Below are 23,423 nucleotides of genomic sequence, written 5' to 3' on the forward strand. Positions count from 1 at the left end.
AAGGCAGGGCTCGCTGAGCTGCAGTGAAATGGGATGTTCGGGCTAACCTGTTTCTGGGAATCTCCTGTCCTGGGAGAGAGGAGCCCAACTGGCCGGTGTCGCTGCAGGGTGCTGCAGCTCTCTTCTTTCCCTGTTCCCACTTCCCAACTGACTTAAAAAAACCTGTTAAAAACACTGGAGTCTTTCTCAAGTCACATCCTTGTGCTTTGGAGGACACGCTGACGAGTGCAGCAGCCGGAGAGCGTGATGGGACCATGTTTTTCAGAGCTTCTGATGCAAGGGGAAGGGGAGGGGAACTGGCCTGCGTGGGAAGGGTCCCTGGCACTGCAACACAGAGAGCTTGAAAAGAAAGAAATCTGCAATTTGTTTAGCTGTTTCCTCCCCACTTTTCTCACATTCCTGGGACTGACTCATAAACCTGCTGCTCTGCATTTCTGGTACTCAGCCTGAGGGCCTAATTCATGTGGTACTGGATGTCTTGTAGCTCTGCAGTACTGTTGTGGAGCACGTGGAAGAGCTCAGCCCAACATGCTCTGCACCCCACAGGATTCATCTTGGGGACCCCTTGTCTGTAGGAAAGGAGAGAGCTGATTGCTATGGAATTAAAAACAGTTTGCATGTTTCTTGAGCCTTCAGGAAGTGTCCAGACAAGCTCTGTTCAGGATGCTGCTCTGTGCTTTACCCAGGGCTTGGGCAAGTTGTTAATGGGGATTCAGACAGGGGGTTGGGTGTACATCAGATCCCCTCGGGTGGGGAAAGTTGGCCTGGATAGTCTATAAATACAGCAGGGTCAGGAAACAGATCCATGACATTTTGCATTAGCGGGGAGAAAACAAAATTTCATCCCAGGTTTTATTCAATAGAGTAACTGATAATGAACCTTCCTCCAAGCGGTCCATCGCCATGGCAACCGGCGTGACACACTGGGATGGAGAGTGGTGCCGAGAGGAGGGCGGGCTGCGGCCTCCGGGGCGGACGGCAGCAAATGGCTTTACCGTGGTGCATTCATGGGCTCCTGCCCCGGCTGGCTCCCGGCGGCAGAGGTTCAGGTTGGCCCGGGGACGCGGTGTTGATCTGGGGAGCGTTGGCTGAGGCTCGAGGCGCTGGGTTTGCAGCACTGGGTGGAGCAGCTCTTTCCATCGTGGAGGCTGTCACTGTCTGTGTCCTGTCCTAAAGGGAAGAGGGAGAGAGCGTTGTGCCTCGTAAAGCTCCACTGCCTGTCAGCAGGTTCATGGGCTGCTGTCTTCCATGGGATACACCTGAAGGACCCTGCAGGGCTGAGCAGGGGATGAGACACCTGCGAGCAGACCCTTGAGGTTGTGATCTCTGTTCCCTTTTGTCCAGGGAGGAAGAGGGTCCTTTGGTTCATCAGTCACACATTGTGCAACCCATGTGCATTGCTGACCTTTGGCTTTTCTTGTTTGGTGTTTTTTGCAGGCAGTGGTGCTTTGAGGTCAAACCCAGCACTTTGAGGTCTTATCTTCATGAGCAAGAGCAGTTGTCTGATTCCAGGTAGCCAAGAGCATCAGGCACTTGTCTGGGATGCAGAGTCAACTCCCTCCTGTGAATGAGACCCCAACATATCATTGCTGGGGATCCTGACACAATGAAATAGGCACTGGGTGAGAGACAGGCTTGCCTTGTGAGGCAGGGAAAGGGTTTAGGAGCAGCTTTCTTCCCAGGGAAGGGCTGTCAGGGAAGCAACAGGAGGTGGAAAGGTGCCAGCCTGGAGCTGCCCACGCTTCCCAGGGTATAGCAGGGAGAGCAGCAGGACTGAGTGAGGCCCTTGAGGCTCTAGAGAGGGAAGGCAGCTTTTCTCTGGCCCTAGGTTTTTTAACCTTGCTGCATGTTAAAACCTCCTGGTTTCTCCTTCAGAGGCTGGTGATCACAGAGCCTGTTGGGGCTGGGGGCCTTGTCTGTGCCTGTCACCTACCTGCATGAGTGCTTTGTGTCCGTACGCCAGGAGCAGGTCACTGTGGAGTTTAGGATGGAAAATAAAAGCTGGAAGTGGAGCAGGCTGAATTCCTTCCAGGCGGGAATCATAGATCTCCTGTCTCCTGGGGGCATGTTGATGAATGTGGCAGATGTTCCTGGTCATTATTTCATAGCCTGTGGGCTTCCCTGTGACAGGCATCATCCCTGTGCCTGGTGTCCTTGTTGGTCATCTGGTTTGGAGACTGAATCTCTGAACTCCCCAGCCTGCCATAGGGAAAGCTCTTTGCAGAGTCGCTCTTTTATCTCTTGCAGAAGCAGGCGCCAGAGTCAGGAGGGAGAGCAGATGGTGACCTGGTTTTGCCAGTGAAAGAATGAGGCTGGAAAGGCACCGTTGAAGTGAGGACACAGGGAAGAGGCTGCCTGGCAGTGCCTTACATAAACAAGAGTTCATTTGAGCCAGCCCCGGCCTGAGAGGGCGTGAGACCTGCCTCTTCCCATGCTCCAGGAGGAAGATGTGGTGGGGAGGTGATGGTGGAAAATGTAGATCCTTGTGGTGCTTGATTCTTATCCCGTGGTGTTAAAAGTGCATGTGGTACTATGGGAGGAGTTTGTCCATCATGGAGATGGTCTCTGATTGTCACTGCAGAAGTGATGCTCCATGAGATAGACCCCACTGTTCATGTTTCTGCCTGATCCCCAATATTTGTCCGAAGCAGGAAGGATGAGTGTGTTTTTCCCTTTGTTTTCCCATGTGCAGTTAACTATTTGAAGATGATTCACTGTTATGCACATAAACATATGCTTCTGCTTGGTTGCTGCTAATTTCTTGGCTTCCGCAGCTTCTTCTGGGAGTTGGCTGTGTCTGGTTCGTGTCGAGTGAACAAGTGTCGTTAGTGCCTATTACTTCGTGAGGGGTTGGCTGTGGGGGAGTTGTGGGTTGAAGCCTGGTCCTTGCTTACATTCATCTCCTGCCTTCATCACAGCTTCATCACTGACAATTTCTGCTGTAGCAGAAGGTGCCTGGGGCAGAGGGGGTTGCCCTGAGCAGGAGAACTCAGAAGTCACTTGAGCTGCAGGGCTGGGAGGTACTGGATGCATTACCCTGGGAGGGATTGGCTGGTGATCTACAGTGGAAGATGTGGCTGTCACTTCCCAGTGGGGAATACGGAATAATGGAGAAAGGATTCAAAGCGTGGATAAATGAGCCCTTTGCCTCATGGTAGTTCATGCAAATCTTCCCTAGGTCCTATGTCGATCAGGTTTCCAGCTGCTAGCTCCTGCATGAGATGGAAGGTGGCCATCAAGGCCAGGTTGGGGCTTGGAGCAAGCTGCTCTGGTGGAAGGTGTCCCTGCTTGTGACAGGGGGTTGGAACTGGATGAGTTTTAAGGTCCCTTCCAGCCCGAAACCATTCTGTCATTCTATGGTCTTGATCCGACACAGGGCAATGCCCTATATCAGCTGCTCCCCACACCACCATGGCACAGCTTCCGGGGAAATCCCAGCTCTGCTGGAACTAGCCCAACAAGGGGATGGATGTCCCTGTGTTTAACAAGGGTGCTGTGTACCAGCCAGGTATTTGGGAGGTATTAATGGGAGGAAGAGAGTGTTTCCTGGGGAAGTGCTGCCTGGGGAAGCAGCAAAATGATCTGGAATGGTCCAAATGTGGATGTGGAGGGAGATACTAAGAGCAAGAGGCTGAGGAGTGCTGTGGTGATTAGGAGGGGATACAGGGAGGCAAATGAGTCACTTGGAGATTAGGTAAATCTCAGTAGGATTATTACAAGTGAAAATCCTACAGATGTTGGATTTCAACAGCTTGAGAAGTCACCTTAAAAGGGGAATTTTCTAGGACACTGACCTTGGAAAAATGCATCTTGTTTTAATGGGGATTTGGGTGCAAAACCCTGTCTGGTTCTGGCTCTGCTGGTTCATCCCTCTGTAAAAATGATTCATAGCCCTTCGCAGCCCATGTGGTTGGGCAGATGGCCCAGCACACAGGTCAGCAGTGTCCTCCGGGTGCAGGACAGGGTACCCCGGCTGTCCTTTGGTGCTCACCATGTCAGGTCCTGCTGCTCTGAGCCTACCAGGGGGAGGTTCCCCAGCTGTTTCTGCAGGACAGCAGTGATGGGATGGAGTGGTCCTGGTTCTGCTCTAGGGCATATGGCACTAGGGGACGCCTCATGTATCCCTAGTGACCGAGGCTGGGCTTTGAGCAAGGAGTTGCTTGCAGGGGAGATGTGATGGTAAAGGCCATCAACACTGGCTCAGAGAGCCAAGGGGGAGCAGGCTTTGTTGTCTTGGTAGGACTGTGCACTGTCTGGGAAGCTGGCTGCTGGTATGATCCAGCCTGTGATCCTTCTAGATGGAGTATTAACTTTCAGAGCATGAAATGTTTATGAATGAGGCAGTGGTATTTGGGCATGCGGCCTTGCAAGGCAATAGCTCTGAGAGAAGTGCCCTCCTCTTTTTCTGGCAAGCTATCAGGATCATCAGTTTCTTTTTATGACCATCCAGAGGGAAGAAGGGGGCAGTTGGATTATGAAGGTTTCTGTGGGCGGGTTGTGCTGTGATGGATTTTGGTGTAGGGATGGATCTTGGGAGAGCGCAGCAGTTTAGCTGTCTGCTCTTCAACCCCTCTGTCTCCTGCAAGGTTGTAGATTAGCCTGGTGTAGGCAGGGGAGGGTGCAACTGGTGGCCCTGTAACTGCCTCTTGTTCACTCATGAGCGAGCTCTGCCTCTCATTGCCAACAGTAAAGGTGCTGTGAGCCAAGCGGTTTCAGTGTAGCCCACCCTGCCCTTGTCCTCTGGCTTCTGCAGGGAAAATGGGTATTAATGTTGATTTGGAGTCTGGCTCTGCAGCTTTGCCTCATGTCCCTTGCCTTGGTGGGGCCTCCTGTGAGCACCAGGCAAGAGAAGGAGCTACCACCACCCAGACCTTCATCAATGGGAGCATCTGCATGGCCTTGAGTGCAGAGTGGGTTGTTCCCATTATTTGAGCTGTCTGCAGGGGGAAGCACTCCCCACAGGGGTCGGTGTCAGTGCCTGGGGTCAGCCCATTCGCTGGCAGTGCTCCTGAGCCAGTCTCTTGCACCCTGCCCCTTTATTTCGAGCGGCATCTCTGCAGCTCCCCAGGTAGCAGATGAGCAGCACTCCTGTCTTGGAGCACAGTGCCTTGGTTCACTAGGAACAGATTAGAACTTAATCCTGAAAAGATAAAGTAGCGCTGCTCCTCAGGGAGATTAAGTGATAGCAGGAGGAATTTTCCAGCCCATGGAACAGGCGGATGGAGGTGGTGAGCATCCTCCTGCATGGCAGCCCCTCTGCTGGGATGTCACCTGAAGCCTTTATTCCTGACCCGGAGCATTCTGTTCTTTTAGGGGTAATTGGGCTACGTGGTGCTTTGAGCTGCCAGGATGCACCTGTCCGGGCTCGCCTCGCGTTCCCATCACTGGGATATGCCTGGCGTGGGGGACACATCTCCAGAGCCACGTGCAGCGATGCTGGCCTGGAAAGATCTGAAGGACGCGTATCCACAGCAGAGAGAAGTCTGCCTTGTGTTTGCCACAGGCTGCAGCTGCTTCCAAATGCCGTTGCGCAACGTGAGCCCTCCTGTCGTGTGGAATTTGACTTTAACAACCTTATAATTTAGCAGAGTGATGATTTTTCCCCTACCTTGTTCCCAAGTTGTTGCCATCCGGGGAATGCTGTGCTGCCGTTAGAGATGGACTGGAGTTAATAAAGGGTCAGCCCCTTTGCTAGGCACAGCATGGGTTTCTGCTGGGGCAAGGGTGAGGAATGAACTAGTTAAGCAAGCTGGCATAGGCAGGAATGAAAATACTGGCAAATACACCTTGGTCAGGCAGGTGATGGCCTCAGCCCTCCTGGTTCAGCCAGAGCACATATTGAATAGTCACCTCATGCAAGAGCGAGGTGCCTCTGTGCCGTTAATGAGGAGGCTGTGATGCTGTGTGGGGAGATGCGTGTCTGCATCGTGTTTTGAGAATGATTTCAGTCAGAAAATGATTTTGTTCTCTTATCTGCATTGATACAAACAGGAGACAGGTTTGGGGAAGGCAAAGAATAAATTTTAATTGGATGCTGAGACTCAAATGTGCTTGCATTAGATCTGAAGAGCACCTTGGCCCCATGCTCCTGCTCAGAGAATGCTCAGGGCTCCTGAATCCCTCTCATTAGTGGAAGAAGGGGTTCAGGTCATCAGGGCTGGTCTCTGTAACGTGGTGAGGAGGAACAGAGGAGTGGGGAGGCATATTCTGAGGAAGCTTCAGTGTCTGCCCATTGGTGGTGGCTCTCTGAAGAAGAAAGTTGGACTCTGTGATTGCCCAGAGAAGCTGTGGCTGCCCCATCCCTGGCAGTGTTCAAGGCCAGGTTGGACACAGGGGCTTGGAGCAAGCTGCTCCAGTGGAAGGTGTCCCTGCCCATGGCAGGGGTTGGAGCTGGGTGGGCTTTAAGGTCCCTTCCAACCCAAACAAGGCTGGGATTCTGTGAGACAGCAGGAATAACACGCAGGGCAGGAGCCCATCCCAGCAGTGCCAGGGCTCCGTCTCCTCCCTGTGGGCATCCAGCTGCCTTTGAACGCCTCGGGGAAGATTCTGTGCCTCTGAATTTATCTCCTTTTCTTGTCCAGGATCCAGATGGCACCGGGCTCCCTGTCCTCTGGTAGTGAACACAGGAGGCAGCCTGCCAGCACTGGGAATGCTCTGCTCAAGCCTTTGGTGCTCCTTGGCCTTGGTGTGTTGGTGTTGGTCTCCTTCACCTCTCTGGGGGCTGCAGTGGTGACCCCGGGGCCCACAGTCCCGGCACTCACAGGTTGGTGAGGACCAGTTCTTGGTGGTGCTGCTGGCAGAGGGCTTTATGACACAGGTGGGGTTTCCCAGGGAAACCAGTGCTGCCTCGTTCAGCCGCGGGTCCTGCTTTCTGAGCATGAAATTAGGAATTCGGAAAGAAACTTGGAGCTACAGGGAGGTTTGGCAGGGCTGGGGTCTGGTCCCCAGGGTGCTGAGCCCCTCTTTGTCCCATTTCCCAGCAGTACCTGCTGGCTGTCCACATGCTGCTGGGACACAGGTACCTTTAGCATCACCCAGAAATGTGTGCTGGGTCTGTGCCTGCTGTGCAAGGGAGGGCTGCCCTGAGCATCCCCAGGCTGGCAGGGAGGCAGAGCCAGGAGCTTGCAGGTTGCTGTTCAGCAGAGACCAGGAATGATGGGAAGAGCTGCCTCCAAGTTCTGAGAGGTAAGTACTGGGCCCCCCAAGGAGGATGTGGCTGCCAGCACCTGGGACTGGTGGCCCTGTGTCACCAGCCCTGGGAACAGCAGCATTCTGCTGCCCTCTAGTGAGGTCTGTCAGCCGGGCTCCCTTTGGGGTCCCCACCACACTAACACCACCTTTCTGGGGTCTGCAGAACAGGCCATGTCTGCAGGATGGTGGCACTTTGTGGTGGGAACTGCTGTCCCGGGAATGGCTGCTCCATGTCCCACTGCGGGATAAGTCACCAGCTTAAAAGCGATTGACCCCCAAAGCATCTGGGCTCATGTTCCCCTTCCCATGGGCTTATGGGACTCCTCTGTCTCCCTGCCATGCCCTGGACTGCAGAGTGCTGTCACCAGGGTGTCATCCCTGGCCACCCCTTTCCTTCTGGGACCTTCTCTTTGCCAAGCAGCGAGGAGACACTTACCCTGGTCCTGCCCAGGCAGCTGTTGCTGTGTGTAAATAATACAAATTAATTAAAAGGAAAATCAAACCAAGGCACATTTATAATGAGATAATCCATGAGCCCCTGGGATAATTAATTATGGTAATAGGGCCGCCTGTACTGTGAGGGCTTGCAGGGGATCAGCGGTGCAGCACAGCAGGTCACAGTGGGGGGATGCTGGCATGCAGGGATGTAGGGTCCAGCTCTGCCTCAGCTGGGTGTGGATGCAGCCAGGCCTCTGTCTCTATCTTAATGGATCTCAGCTGTGGGAGGTTTCCTATTCCCAAGGTGTTTTATCTCCTTGCTTGTGGTGCCCCAAGCCCAGGCTCACCTCATGCCCCTTCCAGCTGGGGAAGAATTCAGTTTCATGAATGAAGTGCTTCTGGAGTACGTCTGAAGGAAAACAAGCGTTAGAGCTTCCCTCTGCTCTGCCCTTGGAGGTACGATCCATCCCTTTCTGCTCAAGAAGAGACACAGGCACAGTCGGATGTCAGCCTGTGACACCACATGTGTGCCACATCTGTGTGTGTGTGCAGGGTCCACCTGGGTGCTGAGATGCAGTTTGCAACCCAGCACCGTGAGGAAGAGTGTTACATCCCCAGGGATCCCCCAGGAAAGGGCCAAGTAGCTTTGGCTGGCATGTGACATTGGGGACGCCACCAGCACCTCCAACATGCTCCCTTCCTGCCGTTCCCTTTCTTTCCTCCTTTTTCCTCCATTTTTCATCTGTTCAGGCAGCAGGGACAGGGATAGGGATGGCCAGGGTGGGGCCATCCCCTGCCCTCCTCCCAGTGCTCTAGGTCTGAGGGGAAGATGGAGCTTATGAGCAGGCAGATGGATGGAGGCACCCTCCACCAGTGCCACATGTCCGTGTGTTAAACAGTTGCTGTAAGTCAAGATTAGAGCTGACACTTAGAGCCTGACAGGGGAAGATGTTGTTAGGAAACCTTGCAGGGCTCGAGGCATGCGAGCATGTTTGTCTCCTGCAGTGATAGGAATCCATCACTGCTGGGAAGTGAAGGGTGGCTCAGTGTAGGAGGGAAGCACAGGCAGCCCTGCACTGGGTCAGGCTCTGTGCTGCATAGGCAGTGGGACATGGGGAGGTGTGTATGGGCATGTACAGTGTGTGCAAACCTGTACGGGCATGCACAGTGTGCGTACACACCTGCATGGGCATGTACAGCACATGTGCATACCTGCATGGGCATGTACACACGTGTACACAGCTGCACGGGCCTGTACAGCACGTGTACATACCTGTATGGGCATGTACACACATGTACACACCTGCACGGGCATGTACAGCACATGTGCATGCCTGCACAGGTATGCACAGTGTGTACACACACATGCGCAGGCATGTCCTCTTCCTGGGACAGCCCTAGCTGCACCATCTCCTTGCCCATCCACTCCCCATGTGTGGCTCCCTCCAGGGCTGAAGCTCATTTGGAGCACAGTGAGCAGGCAGATGTATCTGCTTTCTCTGAGCTTCAGACAATGCTCAGGTATTATGAGGGCTGGGCGCCCGGAGGACACCTTGAATTAAAGGGAATTGTTCCATATTTGCCAGCTAAGTTTAAATAAAATGATGAAAATATCCCCCAACAAGCCTGAGCCCTTGGCCAGCCCACCAAGAGGTTTCAGCTGAGGGACTTTATAGTCTAAACCACCATAAAACAGAGCCTCAATTGCCTCGCTTGAAACAATTACACTTTTTATCTGTGGGTATTAAGAGATGATTGCTCAGTGTAGCTGAAGAAGCCTTTCTTTTATAATTTAACCTTTATGGAGCTGGGGAGAGGGGTGTGGGGCTGCCCTGGGGCTAGGGGATGGGAGAAGGGGTTTGGGTGCACAGCTGCAGTAACAAGGGGCTTGAGCAATGCAGGTCCTCAGGGCTGGGAGAGCATCACTGTGTCTGTGCCATGCTGGAGCTGTGCTCTGCAGCATCTCAGATGATGAGCTACAGCTCTCTACCACCTTCTTCCAGAGCTGTTCCTGGACACTGGAATTTGGGTGCTGCTGGAGGAAGATGCTCGAGTGCTTGGAGCAGGGTTTGGGCTGGTTGCTGCTAAGCTGCATTGCTGTATATGAGCTGCTCCAGTGCAGAGGGGACTGGCTGGGCTGGGGCTGGGACTGCAGTTGCTTCTTGCTGAGCCAGGCAAGGATGGCTCTGGGATCCACATCCCTAGGATTCAGGGCTCTGGGAAGCATCCTTCCACTGGCTCTTGATTTAGGGATATTTGCACTTCTAGACCTTCCAAGCCCCCCTCATCATGGAGGGAGAAGGGGTCAGGATGAGGTTTTAGGAATGGGAAGGAGCCTGGCATGGCCCCATGGTGCTGCTGCCTGCTTTAATCCCAGGTAATTGGCTTTACAGGGAGTGCTGTATCCAATACAGGATCCTAATTACGGGATCTGAGTTACAGTGTGCTGTGTCTTGCTTTCAGCAGTTGTGATTAATTTTGCCAGAATACACACGCAGATGTTGATCACAGGATCTGTGGGCAAACAGGAGCTGAATGCTGGTAACTGGGCTGTCAACGAGGAGGAGCAGTGTGGGGACAGAAGGTCCTGCTGCCACCAGGCCAGGGGACACAGGGGACAGTGTAATTCCCAGGGATGCCCTGGGATACACTCATGTATTGATGCATGGGGAGCAGGAGCAGCATCCCTGTGCAGCACATCCCCTTTGCTGCATCAGCACTTGCCCATTGCTAGGGTTTTCCACTGCAGGAGCTGCTCTGTGGCTGTTTCTTGCCTTGCTAGGCTGGAGCAGCTCCATCTCTGCTCAGGCTGAGCCATCACCGGGGACGGCTGGGGGAATACCAGCAGTGCGTTGCCTTGTGCTATGACGAGCCCCTGGCAGGGAAGCTGCTGCGCTGCTGCTGCAGAGCCAGGTGCCTGCTTTGAGGCACTGGAGGGGAATCATCACGTTTTCTCTCTGAAAAAGAAATACCACCACCCCACACCCCCCCCCCCCCCGCTGCCCCAAAGTCCCAATTGCTCGAGACACCTCAGTTGCAGCAGCAGCCCTTGGGCTTTGCTTGCACCAAAGCACTTGCTGCAGCATCCAGCATCGTGCCTGTCCAGTGCCAGGGGTACCTTCTTCCCTGCCAGGCACCCTCCCAGCTCCTCCAGCACAAGGGGACTGCCCGGGCTGGGGGGAGCACGGCTCTGTGCCATACTGAGCCTTATCGCTCCGTTTGCTGCTGATTATCTTGTTCCCAGGCAGCTGCGAGTCCCTGGCTTGGGACACTAATCCAGCACAAGCCAGAGGCTTATCCAAATAGGGAATCTTCCTCGGTGATTTTTAAACAAAACTTGATAAATCCTTTGTGAAAGAAAAAGGGTTTTCATCTCCAAAGGGGCCGTTGTGGAGCTGATGAGTGATAAACGCTCCAGCACTGCACATCTTCATTTGCTGCACATTTTCCCTCCAGGAGTCCAGGCTGCTCTTGTTCCCACTGTGTTTCCTGCTATCACAGCTCAGTGGAGGTTTCCCAGCCTGGGGGCCAGATGCTGTGCCCCATGGCCTTGCTGCTGGTTTAGGTGTCCCTCGTGAGCCAGGGTTTTGTATTTGGGGCTGGTGGGGTCTCGGTGGCCCCGGTGCTCAGGGATGTGCAGATGAGCAGGAGGGACCTTACCTCTCCCTGCATCTGCAGGGACCCTTTGGTTGTCCCTTCCCGGCATCATCCTGGTGGGTCTCTGCCTCCTGCCAGTGGGGACATGTGCCCTTCTGTGCCCTCACCTCCCCCTGGCCCTAGGGCTGCTCTGCAGTTCCTGACCCGGGACATGGCACTGGGTGGGGGAGACGAAGTGGGTGGCCAGCACCAGCCTGGACATTTTATGGTGTCTGGGGGCAGGGGGTCTCAGGCTGCCCTGCAGCTGCTGTCCCTGACGTTCTGCTCCTGCCCAGGCAGTGGGGAAGCTCCAAGTGCAGTCTCCAACCAGTGCTTGGAGCCACATCTCTGTCCTCTCCACCTCCTTTTGTTCCCAGACCTTGCTCCCTTCCTCCCCATCCTCTTTTTCCTCTCCTCCCTCCAAGTCCCTCAGCTCCTCCAGTGCTCACGTGGGGCTTTGATCTCCTCTGGAAAGCCCCTTCCTCTTGTCAAACTGACTGCAGCGCCTCAGCCGAGACTCATTAAAATAGATGAAGAGCTCCCTTTGATCACCGCGGTGCTCCCAAGACCTTTCCCCACTGCGAGGCTTCAAGCGAAGCCGTCTGCCTTTCATCCCAGGGCTCAGCGGGCTGGAGACCTGGAACTGCCTTCCAGGGAAAGGCTGGGGGAGCCTGGCCCTTGGTGAGCCCGGCATAGATGGAGCAGGGCCATGGCACATCCCAGCAGTTCGGTACCTGCCACACAGAGGGATATCGGGATACAAACCCAGCAAGGACACAGGCTTAGACACACCAGGGAGGAGTGTGGCTGGAAAGCTGGGGAAAACAGAGAGGAAAGGAAAAGGTGAAGATAAAAATAGTCCTGGGGAAAAAAGGAGAAGGGTTAGGAAGCGGGGGGGGGGGGGGGGGGGGGATGGGTAGCTGCCTCCTGGGCAAAGCAGGAGCTCGGCAGACATGCCTGAACCGGATAAAATATGAATTATTAATCCTCTTCCCCCCTCTGCCTCCCCCGATGGATGGGGCTCTGTGTAGATGATGTGTGTCTGCAGGCTCTGAGCTGCCACTAGGCTGAGGAACGGGAGAGCCCCTGCCCTGTGTGGGATGCAGGGATGCAGGCTGTGGGGAGGCAGTGTGGGGATGTGGGATGCAGGCTGTGGGGAGGCAGTGTGGCAATGTGTAGATGTGGGATGCAGCCTGTGGGGAGGCAGTGTGGGAATGTGTGGATGTGGGATGCAGGCTGTGGGGATGTCCTGGGCAGTCCCCCAAGGGAAATGGCCCCACTTGGGCCTTTCCCCTCAGCAGAGGTGACGACCAGGGCAGCATCTGGGGCCACAGGGGACCCATGGGGATGCTGCAAGCTGGATGTGGCTCCTGCCCTTTCCCACGCCGGCTCATCCAGCCCCATCCCCGCAGGAGCCAGCCTGGCTGTGGCTCCCAGGCACATACTTGCCCAGAGCACTCCACCGAGATGAGTGCTGCTGCTCACAGCTAACGGCCTGCCCGGGCAGCCGCTGTTCCTGCCTGTCGTGGAGATGCTCACACTGAGCCAGCGCAGTGGCTGCTGCCATCCCGGTGGGGACTGTCCCCAAACCCTGGTGCTCTGCACATGGCATCTGCCCTCCTGGGTGAGTGGTAGCACTGGGGATCACACCATGTCACCAAGTGAGAGCTGGGGGCCCGTGAAAGCCCCGTCCCACCTCACACGGAGCCTCCACCGTGAGCCCCCATTGCCCGGTTCCACCACGGTGGCAGAGGCTGCTCTGAGTCCTCAATAATCCGTGATTCACACCGTGCTCATTTAGCAATTCAGTTAACGGTTTGTAATTCAGGCACGACCCTGATTGCATCCGAATGCTACTTTATTCCTTCTCTGCTGCTTGCATTCTGAGCACTAATTATGCCTCTTTGGATGCTAATTGCTTCCCAGCCCTCTGCCGCTGTCTTTCCTGAACAACATTTATTTTTCATGCATCCATGTGTTTAAACTAAGGAAAGCCGGGAAGGGGAGGAAGAAGCTGCCTCCATGCAGGGCTTCACCGAGACCAAACACCCCAGGAAGGTGAGCCGGGGTGTCTAAGCACTGCCACTGCCCTCACTGCCACTGCCACTGCCCTCACGGCCCCGGTGGGGAGGAGTGAGAAAGAGCTAGGCTGCCCTGTCCTCTTCCTCCTCCTCTTCCTCCTCCAGCCCTGGCTCTACCCTGCATCAAACCTCCCCAGGCTCATCTCCCTTCTCTGCGGGGTGGCCAGATGGGAACCATCCATAGAAAGCCATAAGGCTGGGTTAGGAGTGAACACATGCACTGTGGATCAGCTCTCACCCCGTTCGGTCCAGGACAGGCAGGAGATGCCCGTGGAGGGTACAGAAATGAGCAGTTTCCAAGGCCGTGGGCTTGTCTCTGCGGCACGGGGACAGGGCTGGGCTGCAGGCAGATGGCAGATGCCAACCCCATCGCATGGGAACAGGCTGGGGAAGCGATCACAGTGGCGAGCCAAGGCGGCAGCTGGGGCTCAGGAGTTTTTGCTGCTGCAACGAGAAAGGAGCCAAGGGAATACTGCAGGGACCTCCACTGCCCATGACCCTCCCAGGGCTCATCCCTCCTGTCTGCACTGCTCCTTAGAGAAGATGGGCTGTTAATGGGCCACCTGAGCACATGCAGGAGCCTCTCCTGGTAAAGGTCCCTGGCCACAAGCCCTCACTGAGCCTTCTCATTTCCCCTGCAGATCCCTGGGTTCCCCATCCCACAGGAGCCTGAGCAGCTCCTGCTCTGGGCTGCTTTGAAGGGATGCTGCAGACAGGGCTTAAATGTTCCCCAAATTCCACCTCTTCCCCACGGAACCCTGCAGCAGCCTCAGGCCCCACAAGTCCTCACTCTGCTGCTGTGCAGTTTTGCAGTGACCCAGCTGGTGGGAGCTGAGCCCTCTACATTCATTACAGGAGTGCTGATGGGGGTTTCCAAGCCAGGTAACGAGTGAAGCTGGAGTGGGTTTGCTGCTCCCTGCTCTGCTGGGGGTTGGCTCTGGCAAAGTGGGGTCCCACTGAAGGGGCCCAGACCCCCAAGGCCTGCAGCATCCCTGCAGAGCCCCAGAGAGCGACCCAGCCCCCAGCCTGGGGCTTGCCGGTGATGGGGGTGCTGGAGTTAACTGGTGGGTAATTGGTTCCCATCACTTTGTCCACCAGCAACATGAGCACATCGGTTATTGGGGTTTTGGGGCATTCACGGAGCAGCAGGACTGGTGATAACCATGGCCAGGAGGGGTGAGTCCAGACTGTGCTTTGTGGCTTCATGCCTCAGTTTCTCTGATGTGTACCTGAATACTCGGGCTTCCCAAAGCCAGGGATGAATCTCACATTAGGAACAGAAAGAGCAACTCTTCTGAGAACCAAATTGCAGCACCCAAATGGGCCTGGGCAGGGCAAGGGTGAGTGAGAGCATCCTGGTAGGCAGGACCCCCTTGAGCTGCAACCTGCTCCAGGAGGAGACACAAGCCTCTTGTTTGCTTTTCCTGCCTGTCTTGTTATGGTGAACAAAAGCAGGCTCCAAACTGGGGCTTTTTATCCCTCTCTGTGTGTTTCCTGGGCTCTGCTTTGCATTAGTGCTCAGCACTTGGCTGTCAGGATATCACTGGGGCAGGGCTGTGTTGTGTGCACGCCAGCACCCATGGGACCCAGTACTGTGCTGCAGGTTGCTCTGCTGCAGGCGCTGGGCACAGTGCAGAGCAGAGGAGCCAGGGAGACCAGAGGTGGATTTTATTGCCCTTGTTAATGAGTGTATCACTAACAGGTATTTAATTAGCTCAGCTGCTCTTAATGGTCCAGCAGGGCTGTGAGCTCTGTTTCAGACGGGGAGCACATTGCCATGCACTGGGGCACGCTGGAGCTTGGGCCCAGGGCACCAACCGTGCCAGGGCTGAGGACTGAGGACGTGCAGGGGGGTTGCAGTGACCAGCCAAGCTCACAGCACCCAGCACCACACCACAAGGGGGGACCCTGGCATCCCTGCATCCATCCCTCCCCACCCTGGGTGCCCCAGCACCCCACAGATGAGATCTGAAGGCAGACAGCTCTGTTCTCACCTCTCCCAGCATTCCCAGTAGCATGGGAGGGTGAGGGTCATGGCCACTGGTGCTGCAGGAGCTGCTTGCCATGGACCAGACCCGTTAACATTAGCATTTTGCCTGGTGTTTCATGAATAGTTAATGGTGTGGGAACCTGCGGAAGGGTCCCACAGCCGCAGTGGAAGCATGAATATTCATCTGCTGGGGAGATGCGGGCTGAATGGCAGCTGTCAGTCTGCAGCCTGGGCAGGCAGTGGGTGCACTGGGGCATCCCTGACTGAAGGATGCGCTTGGTGTGGGGTTGGGGTTCTGTGGACCTCCATGATGTGTCATACCAATGGCCATGGGGTGCAGGAGGTGGACGCTGACCCACAGCAACTGGGATTTGGAGCTGGGTGCTGGGATTTGGGCTGGTTGGGAGCCCAACACCTGGCTTTGAGAACAGAGCGAGTCTGGATGCGGCTGCCAGGGAATTAAATTGCTGCTGGGGTGGGAGATGCCGGCTCTTGGTTAGCGTCTGCACTGTGGGACATTAATGCAAAGTGTTGTTAAGCAGCTGGTTCCCAGCCTGGGCTGGCACTGCAGGGCTGGGGCTGAGGCACGTGCTGGGATGCTCTGGATGCTCCCGGCAAAACCCCTGCCCAGCTTCTCTGGGAATGATTTGAGCTCATCCCACCACAGCTGGGGGCTGCAGGGGAGCCCGCAGTGGTGCTGGTGCTGTGCTGGGCCCGGGATGGGTTGACACAAATGTGTTTATTTATTTAAAGTATTTGGCAGCCGGTGAAGGAGCAGAAGAATATAAAATCCCGTTTGCACTGGGGTGTGCGGTGCGGCCCCACTGCCCCCCAGCCACTTGCCAATTAAATACCCATCAGTAACAAGGAAAACAAACCCATGGATCCCTAGCGCTCCACATTAAAAGTTAATAATACAGGCAGCACCTGCAGCAAGAGCGGCAAATTAAGAGCAGCACTTGGAGTAACACAGTAAGTGGAGGAGGGAGCAATTAACAACCATATAAAGATGAAGACAAACAACTGGGGAGGAAGGTGAGCGCAGGCACACACATGCACAAGGTGCTGTGTTGGATGCCTGGGGTGCTGCTGTCTATTCCCAGTGCCAGGAGTTTCTGTGGTGCCTCACTGGGTCCCTGCAGATCCCCACAGCGGGGGCCTGCGAGGCTCAGAGGAGATCACAGAACCATGCAATGGTTTGGGTTGGAAGGGACCTCAGAGCTCCTCCAGCTCCAACCCCTGCCACGGGCAGGGACCCCTTCCACCAGAGCAGCTTGCTCCACGCCCCTGTGTCCAACCTGGCCTTGAACACTGCCAGGGATGGGGCAGCCACAGCTTCTCTGGGCACCCTGTGCCAGCGCCTCAGCACCCTCACAGGGAAGAGCTTCTGCCTAAGAGCTCAGCTCAGTCTCTCCTCTGGCAGGTTAAAGCCATTCCCCTTGGCCTGTCCCTACATCCCTTGTCCCAAGCCCCTCTCCAGGGTTCCTGCAGCCCCTTCAGGCACTGGAGCTGCTCTCAGGTCTCCCCCTCAGGAGCCTTCTCTTCCCCAGGCTGCCCCAGCCCAGCTCTCTCAGCCTGGCTCCAGAGCAGAGCTGCTCCAGCCCTCGCAGCATCTCCATGGCCTCCTCTGGCCTCGCTCCAACAGCTCCAGGTCCCTCTTGTGATGCTGCCCCAGAGCTGGATCAGGGCTGCAGGGGGTTCTCCTCGGAGCACAGCAGAGGGGCAGGATCCCCTTCCTGAGCTGCTGCTCACGTTCTGGGGATGCAGCCCAGCACAGGGGGTTCTGGGCTCAAGCGCTCACTGAAGCCGGGTCACGGGGAGCTTCTCACCCAACACCCCCAAGTCCTCCTCAGGCTGCTCCATCCTGCCTCTGCCCAGCCTGCAGCTGTGCTGGGGATTGCCCTAACCCAGCACCGTGCCCCTTCCCTCCCATCCTTTCCGTTGCAGTGCCGTGTCTGGCCATGTGCTGTGCCTGTCCTCATCTGCCATAGCCCAAGGTGCTGCCGCCCCCGGCACACGCAGGAGGGCAGCTCTGGCTAATCCCGCCGCTCCCCTCCCCTGCTTCCATTGACCCGATATATTCAGCTATTAAATGACTTTGCTGGTTTCAGCACTTGGTCAATAAACACTGAAGCTGTAGGAGGGAGCGACCTTTCTTGTGGGCTGCTCTTGGGCACAAAACCTGCATCCTCATTGACAAGTGCTGGCTTCCGATGCTGCTCTGGGACCTCTCCTCTCTGCTTCCTGCCATTGGGGTGTTTCCCTTGGAAAGGAGAGGAGCTGAGGCTGGTTTAGCAGCACCAGGTTGGTTTGTAGGTGCTGCTGAGGTGATGAGATCAGGCACATGCTTCGAGGCCGGGCACTTGAAGGGGCTGGAGCCGGTGGTGGGGCAGGGCTGGAGACATTGCCCTGGGCTGTGATCACGACACTGATTTCCCAGTGCCCCATCCTGGACCACTCCACATCCCAGTGATGGGATGGGACCAGTGCCAGCCTGCCTGCACCATTAGAGAAACTGAGGCACAGCACTGGAGGGGACATCTCCCCTCTTTGGGAGGCAATGGGATCTGTGTGGGTTTGGGAAGTGAACCACGGGATGGAGCCCCTGCTGCAGCCTGTCACCATCAAAGGTGGGGATGTTTGCTGGGGTGTTTGTAAACCTGTGCTAAACATGGTCTGGAATTGCAGCTGTAACAGATCTTGGTGGCACCAGGGCTGAGCCGGCTTTGAAATGCCAGGAGTCATTTGGAAATATGGGGGTTTGTTGCCCTTCCTTTTTGAATCTGTATCAGAAGGGAGAGCTGCTATTGCTGCATATGCAGGAGAATCCTTCCTTGAGGCTTGAAACAGAGTGAAAGGTTTTAACTCTTACAATAGGGTATTATTAGAATGGCCCCAGCAGGATGGAGGCTGCCGCTGCCGGTGGAGCCACAGTGAAAGACGTCTGAAATCCTGAGAGCTCTTTCCATTACAGATGTATTTTTGGCAACCAGAGAAGTTCCATTTTGGGTATATTTTGATCTGACAGATTATCGAACCCTTTGAGTTTTGCATGAGCAAAGTCAGTGTCTGGGGGTGGTGATGGTTAAAATAAGCCCCAGTGGCTCCAGCCCTCATCCCAGCCCACACGTGCAGTAGGAACTGTGTCCCCACAACAGCCCTGCCCAGGCTGGGGAACCTCAGCTCCATAATGCACTCAATGAGATGAGCAGCGTTGGTGGCTGCTCATAAAGCAGGAGCCAAAGCCCGTCCTCCACTGGTGGTGTCTGACTCGCTGCCTATCACCACCACTCAGTGTCCTGTGAAGCTTTAGATCTCCGAAGCTGCTGTAATGTCATTGATTCTTTGCAGCATCTTGGTGAGATGCAGAAGCAGGATCCTCATTTTGCTGCCAGACGAATGGGCTGGTGGAGAGCAGTCGGTGCCCGGCTTCACCAGCAGCCCCAGTGCAGCCCAAACCCCACACCTGGATCCTGTTTCTGATTTTTAACCCATTTTCCTTGGATTTTGGCATCCTGGGAAATGGCTGGGAATTGGGTTGGCTTTTCCAGTGCAGGGGGTGGAAAGGGGTGTCTGGGCTTAGCAGGGAGCAGCCTGGCTCTCCAGCATGTCTGTGCCACCCTGTCCATGCCCAAAAGCCACACTGGGGATGCCACAGCTCCAGCACCAGCCGGGGGTCCCGGCAGGATCCCAGCCACTGGGATCCCCAGCAGTAACTCGGATTTATGCCAGTGAGCCAGGAAAGCCGGAGGGAGAGATAAATTAGAATTAGTTTTAATAAAACGGGGATCATTTTTAATCACGTTTCAGTTCCTTTTCTGCACCACCTCACCCGGTGCAGGTTCCCCTGAAAAATGGGCAACTTTCATCTCTTACTGCTTGGAAATTAATTCTTCCCTGACAGCTGAGGTGCTTAATGTAGATAATAACTATTAGTTCTGCCCCAGACAGCGCATCCCGTGGGCCGGGGCTCATTTTTCTCCCTGGATTAGACAAAGTCCTTCGAATGGCAGCAAATCCCTTGGGAGAGGAGGGGCTGGGGGGAATGTTAAGCCATGACGTTAACCTGTATGGATGCTCCTGGTCCCCATCCCTCTCCCCATCCCTGTGCGCAGTGCTGAGGGAAGGCAGCCTGGGAATGCGGTTTTCGTGCAGGTGATGGGGCTTGGTCCTGCAAATGGGTGTTTGGGGTTGGCATTGGGGTTCCCTCGTGGATTTCACCATCTCTGTGACCAAGGGAGGGAGCATTGCCCCACTCCCGGCACATGCTGTGGGTATCCTCCATCAGCAGCAAAAGCACCTGTGTCCTGTTAAAAGGGGTCGTAAAGGAGAAGTGAATGGAGCTGGAAAACTGGCTGTTTCCTTGGTGTGAGTCTCTGGCTGAAATTCTGGGGCTTGTTTGTGAGTGGCTCCAGGGATTTAGGGGTTTTACAGTGGGAATGGGGGGTAGGGGCAGGGCTGGAATGACCCCCATGACTGAGGGGGTTTGATGGCTGATGGCAGCACCAAGGTGTTTGGTGTCTGCCCTCTGAAAATCTCAGTGACAGGAGAGGAAAACAGGAATAGAAAATACTGTAATGGAGGGGACGCTTGAGAAGGAGCCTGCTGGAGGCTGTGCCCATCAGAGCAGGGCTTTGAGGGGGCATCCATGGTGCTTTTGTGTCCTTGTGGCGTTGCAGGAGTGTGGGACCAGCTGGCAAAGAGCCCTTTTCCCCCATGTCTGCTCTCCCTGGTGCCCCAGGAGATGCTAAGGGGACACTGGGACCATTGCCCGGTGGGGTCAGGACTCTTGAGGGAGCTGGCTGTGCCCAGCAGCCCCAGTGTCACCTCTGCCAGCACCTCATCCATCCATCCCTGATGGCTGGCCCTTGCCCGGGAGCGTGGATCCAGCTTTTCCCTCCCTGGAGTCATTAATCCGCTCCCATCACTCGGGCAGAGATAATCTCCCTCCATCAGCAGAAGCCCGTGGGGCTGCAGCAAGAGCTGCTTAAAAGCAGCACAAAGAAGCCAACGGTAATTTAGGTGCAATAAAGGGCTTTCTGCTGCTCCCCCCCGTGCAGAGCTGGGCTGAGCTGTTCTCCCCTTGCATCCTCCTGTCACCAGCGATTGCTGCTCCCTCCTGGGCTCTTGTGCAAAGCCACGTTTCAATCAAGCATCCCCTGGTCCATGCATGAGGCTCTGCTGGGGCTGGTTGTGCTCCCCGAGTAGGGCTGGAGGGAGGGGATGGAAAAGCCCCTGCTCACCTCGCTGGAGAATCCTTACGGGAGCACTTTCATCCCCTTCATTCCGTAAGCATCTCACTGGTTCATCTGCTGGGCAGAGGCACTCAGCGCAGGGATGCTGGTGCTGAGAGGAAGAGCAAAGCTGAGATTCCCAGGGGAATTTCAGGAAACCTGGAGAGGGGCTTTGGACAAGGGCCTGTAGGGACAGGCCATGGGGAATGGCTTTAACCTGCCAGAGGGGAGACTGAGATGAGCTCTTAGGCAGAAGCTCTTCCCTGTGAGGGTGCTGAGGCGCTGGCACAGGGTGCCCAGAGAAGCTGTGGCTGCCCCATCCCTGGCAGTGTTCAAGGCCAGGTTGGACACAGGGGCGTGGAGCAAGCTGCTCCAGTGGAAGGTGTCCCTGCCCATGGCAGGGGTTGGAGCTGGAGGAGCTTTAAGTTCTCTTTAACCTAAAGCAGGCTGGGATTCTGGGATTCCTGGAATGCCTGGCCACTTCTCAGCCTCCTTCTTCTCCAAAAGCATCACTCTGGGTCTGGCCCAGCATCCAGCATCACCCACCCCATCTCTGAGCACTGCTGAGCATTGCAGCCAGTGCAAAGACTTTTCCCCACACAGGCTATGGATGCTGTGGCTGAGCTGGGTGCCAGGATTGGTGCCTGGGCTCACAGTGGGTTTGGGGGAGCAGAGACTAGGATGTGACCCAACTATTCGTGCTCTGCATCCCTCCAGTTCGGTTATTGTAACAGGAATTACTTTTCTAGTGTTGACATGCAGATCACAGGAGCTTTTGATCCAGGGTGTTTTTCTCTTTTGCTGCAATTTCACATTCATTAGCTGCACCATTCACTTAAAACATTGAAAAACACACCAAAAGCCTTAGCTATTGTTAAAAGGATGCTTCCCTCAAGGGATAGGTGATGCTCTCCTGCCTCCCGCTGGGACACAGGGCAGAGGGAATGCAAACAGCTCTGGGCTGGCAGCAGAATGGGTTGCAGGGGGTGCGTGGTCCAGCTCTGGGATACTCCCACTGAGCCCTTAATTAGGGCTCATAACGGAGATGTGAGGATCCAGCGACCGGAGCCATTCAGTCCGTAAACAACGGAGCGGTGCCTGTGCTGGGGCGGGTGCCCGAGGCAGGGCTCGCGCTGCTCCGCACCCCTGGGAGCTCCCCCCGCCCGCAGCCGCTGCTGGGAAAGGTTCTTTTAATCAGGGGTAATTTTATGCATCATTAATATCAGGCCTGATTATAAGGAATCAAAGTTCGGCAGAGGGAAAGATGAAAGGAGGTGGGACCGCCCCATCTGCCCCGCCACGGGCTGGGGAAGGGAACCGCAGTCCCCGGCTGGTGCAGTTGTTTGTGCTCAGCAGCCCGGCATCCATCCTGTCCCCGTGTCACAGAATCCCAGCCTGGTTTAGGTTGAAGGGACCTTAAAGCTCCTCCAGTTCCAGCCCCCTGCCACGGGCTGGCACACCTTCCACTAAAGCAGCTTGCTCCAAGCCTTGTCCAGCCGGACTTGAAGCGTTGAACACTGCCGGAGACAGAGCATCCATCCTCTCTGATGGCTGCGCCTGGTCAAGGTGACAGAATCCAGGAGGATCCCACCCTTTAGGGACCCTTTGGCTGTGGGTGTTCACCAGGAGATCGGGGACAGGAGCAGGTCTCCCAGTGCTGGAGCAGTCAGGGCTGGGGAGAGCAGTGGGATTTCAGGGAGCCCCAGCCAGCCCTGTCTGGCACACACAGGAGGGATTATTCCCTCTCTTCATTAATATCATTTTATGGATGTAACGTGCTTTTGTAGTCTCTCCTGCTTCAAAGGAATTTCTTTTCATAGGCGATTCATCAAATAAGCCTTGAAATCCCTTGTCCCCAGGGCTCATCACCCCGGGGCATCCCCATCCTCCCCAGCAAAGAGCCATTGGCAGGAGCTGGGCTGAACACCATAATGGGGCTCAGTCAGACCCCAGGACCAGCTCATAGGTGGGGAGATTTGGTGGCGGGGGGGACATGCAGCATTTTGGGGGTTCACCTATTCATTTTATGTGGCTGCTCCCTGGGAGCAAGTGCAAGGATGAGCAGGAACAGAGCAGCAGTGAGGTGAGCAAATGGCTCCTTGGAGACCCCCCTGTTTCTGCCTCTTCTTCCTTCTCCTTGCCATCTCCTCCCCGCTTCCCCTTCGAATGTGGGCACAGCCGTAAATTAGACCCTTTGTGAGGAAAACAACATCTGTTTACCCTCCACCGGTGTATGGCTCATAAAGGGAGAAGGAGAAAAAGGCTCCCCAGTGGGTTATTTCTTTCTTTATCCCCTGGCTGGCACCAGGCATGATTGGTCCCTGTGGCTGGACCTCCTCTGGATGAGGCTTCCCGACTCCAGGAAACAGGCATGGAGAGGGACAATTCTCATTATCTGGGGTGTTGAGGGAAATACACCCAACCTCAGGTTTATTCCTTGAGAAGCACAGGATATAAAGTCTAAATGCCAAAAGAATCTTCAGGGATGGGGTGTAAATTTATGAGGCTTCACCCCAATAAAACTTGACGTCTTGCTGCTGAAAGGTGGCTGCATCCCTGGGATGCTCAGTGTGATGGGAGCCAGGGAGGGAAGAGGTTCCTGCTGCTGGGATCTCCCAGCAGAGCTGGCACATCCCATCGAAGCTGCAAATCCCCCAGTGTGGAAGTGCTGATGAACGTGATGTAAATGCTGGTTAATTGGATCAAGCCATCTCACTGTCTTTGCTGCCTCACAGCTGGGAGCTGGTGCCAGAGCAACACTTGCACCTAAATGCCGTTAGCCACGTTAACAAGGTGCATGTTTAATTAAACACCGGTTTCCCTCCCCATCCTTGGCAAGGATGAAATGTGATG

General features: G+C 55.4%; 1 protein-coding gene and 1 long non-coding RNA gene across 2 annotated transcripts in view; both read left to right on the top strand.

Annotated features, from left to right (window-relative positions):
• The first annotated feature begins 992 nt into the window (after positions 1–992).
• ADGRB2 (adhesion G protein-coupled receptor B2) overlaps positions 993–23,423 on the top strand; it is an 80,811-nt gene continuing 58,380 nt past the window's right edge. The window contains exon 1 of the mRNA XM_057403436.1: positions 993–1,049. Within this exon, the coding sequence (XP_057259419.1) occupies positions 1,008–1,049 (42 nt within the window). The 5' untranslated portion in view covers positions 993–1,007. The remainder of the gene's footprint in view (positions 1,050–23,423) is intronic.
• Positions 1,440–2,746, top strand: LOC130596141 (uncharacterized). The gene is made up of 2 exons (XR_008971467.1): positions 1,440–1,622; positions 2,248–2,746. It is a non-coding gene; the product is annotated as an uncharacterized LOC130596141 (long non-coding RNA).

The sequence above is a fragment of the Pezoporus wallicus genome, unplaced genomic scaffold, assembly GCF_028554395.1.
Source record: "Pezoporus wallicus isolate ANWC-B61680 ecotype Strahan unplaced genomic scaffold, APGP_CSIRO_Pwel_v1 contig_8232, whole genome shotgun sequence".
Classification (NCBI taxonomy): Eukaryota; Metazoa; Chordata; class Aves; order Psittaciformes; family Psittacidae; genus Pezoporus; species Pezoporus wallicus.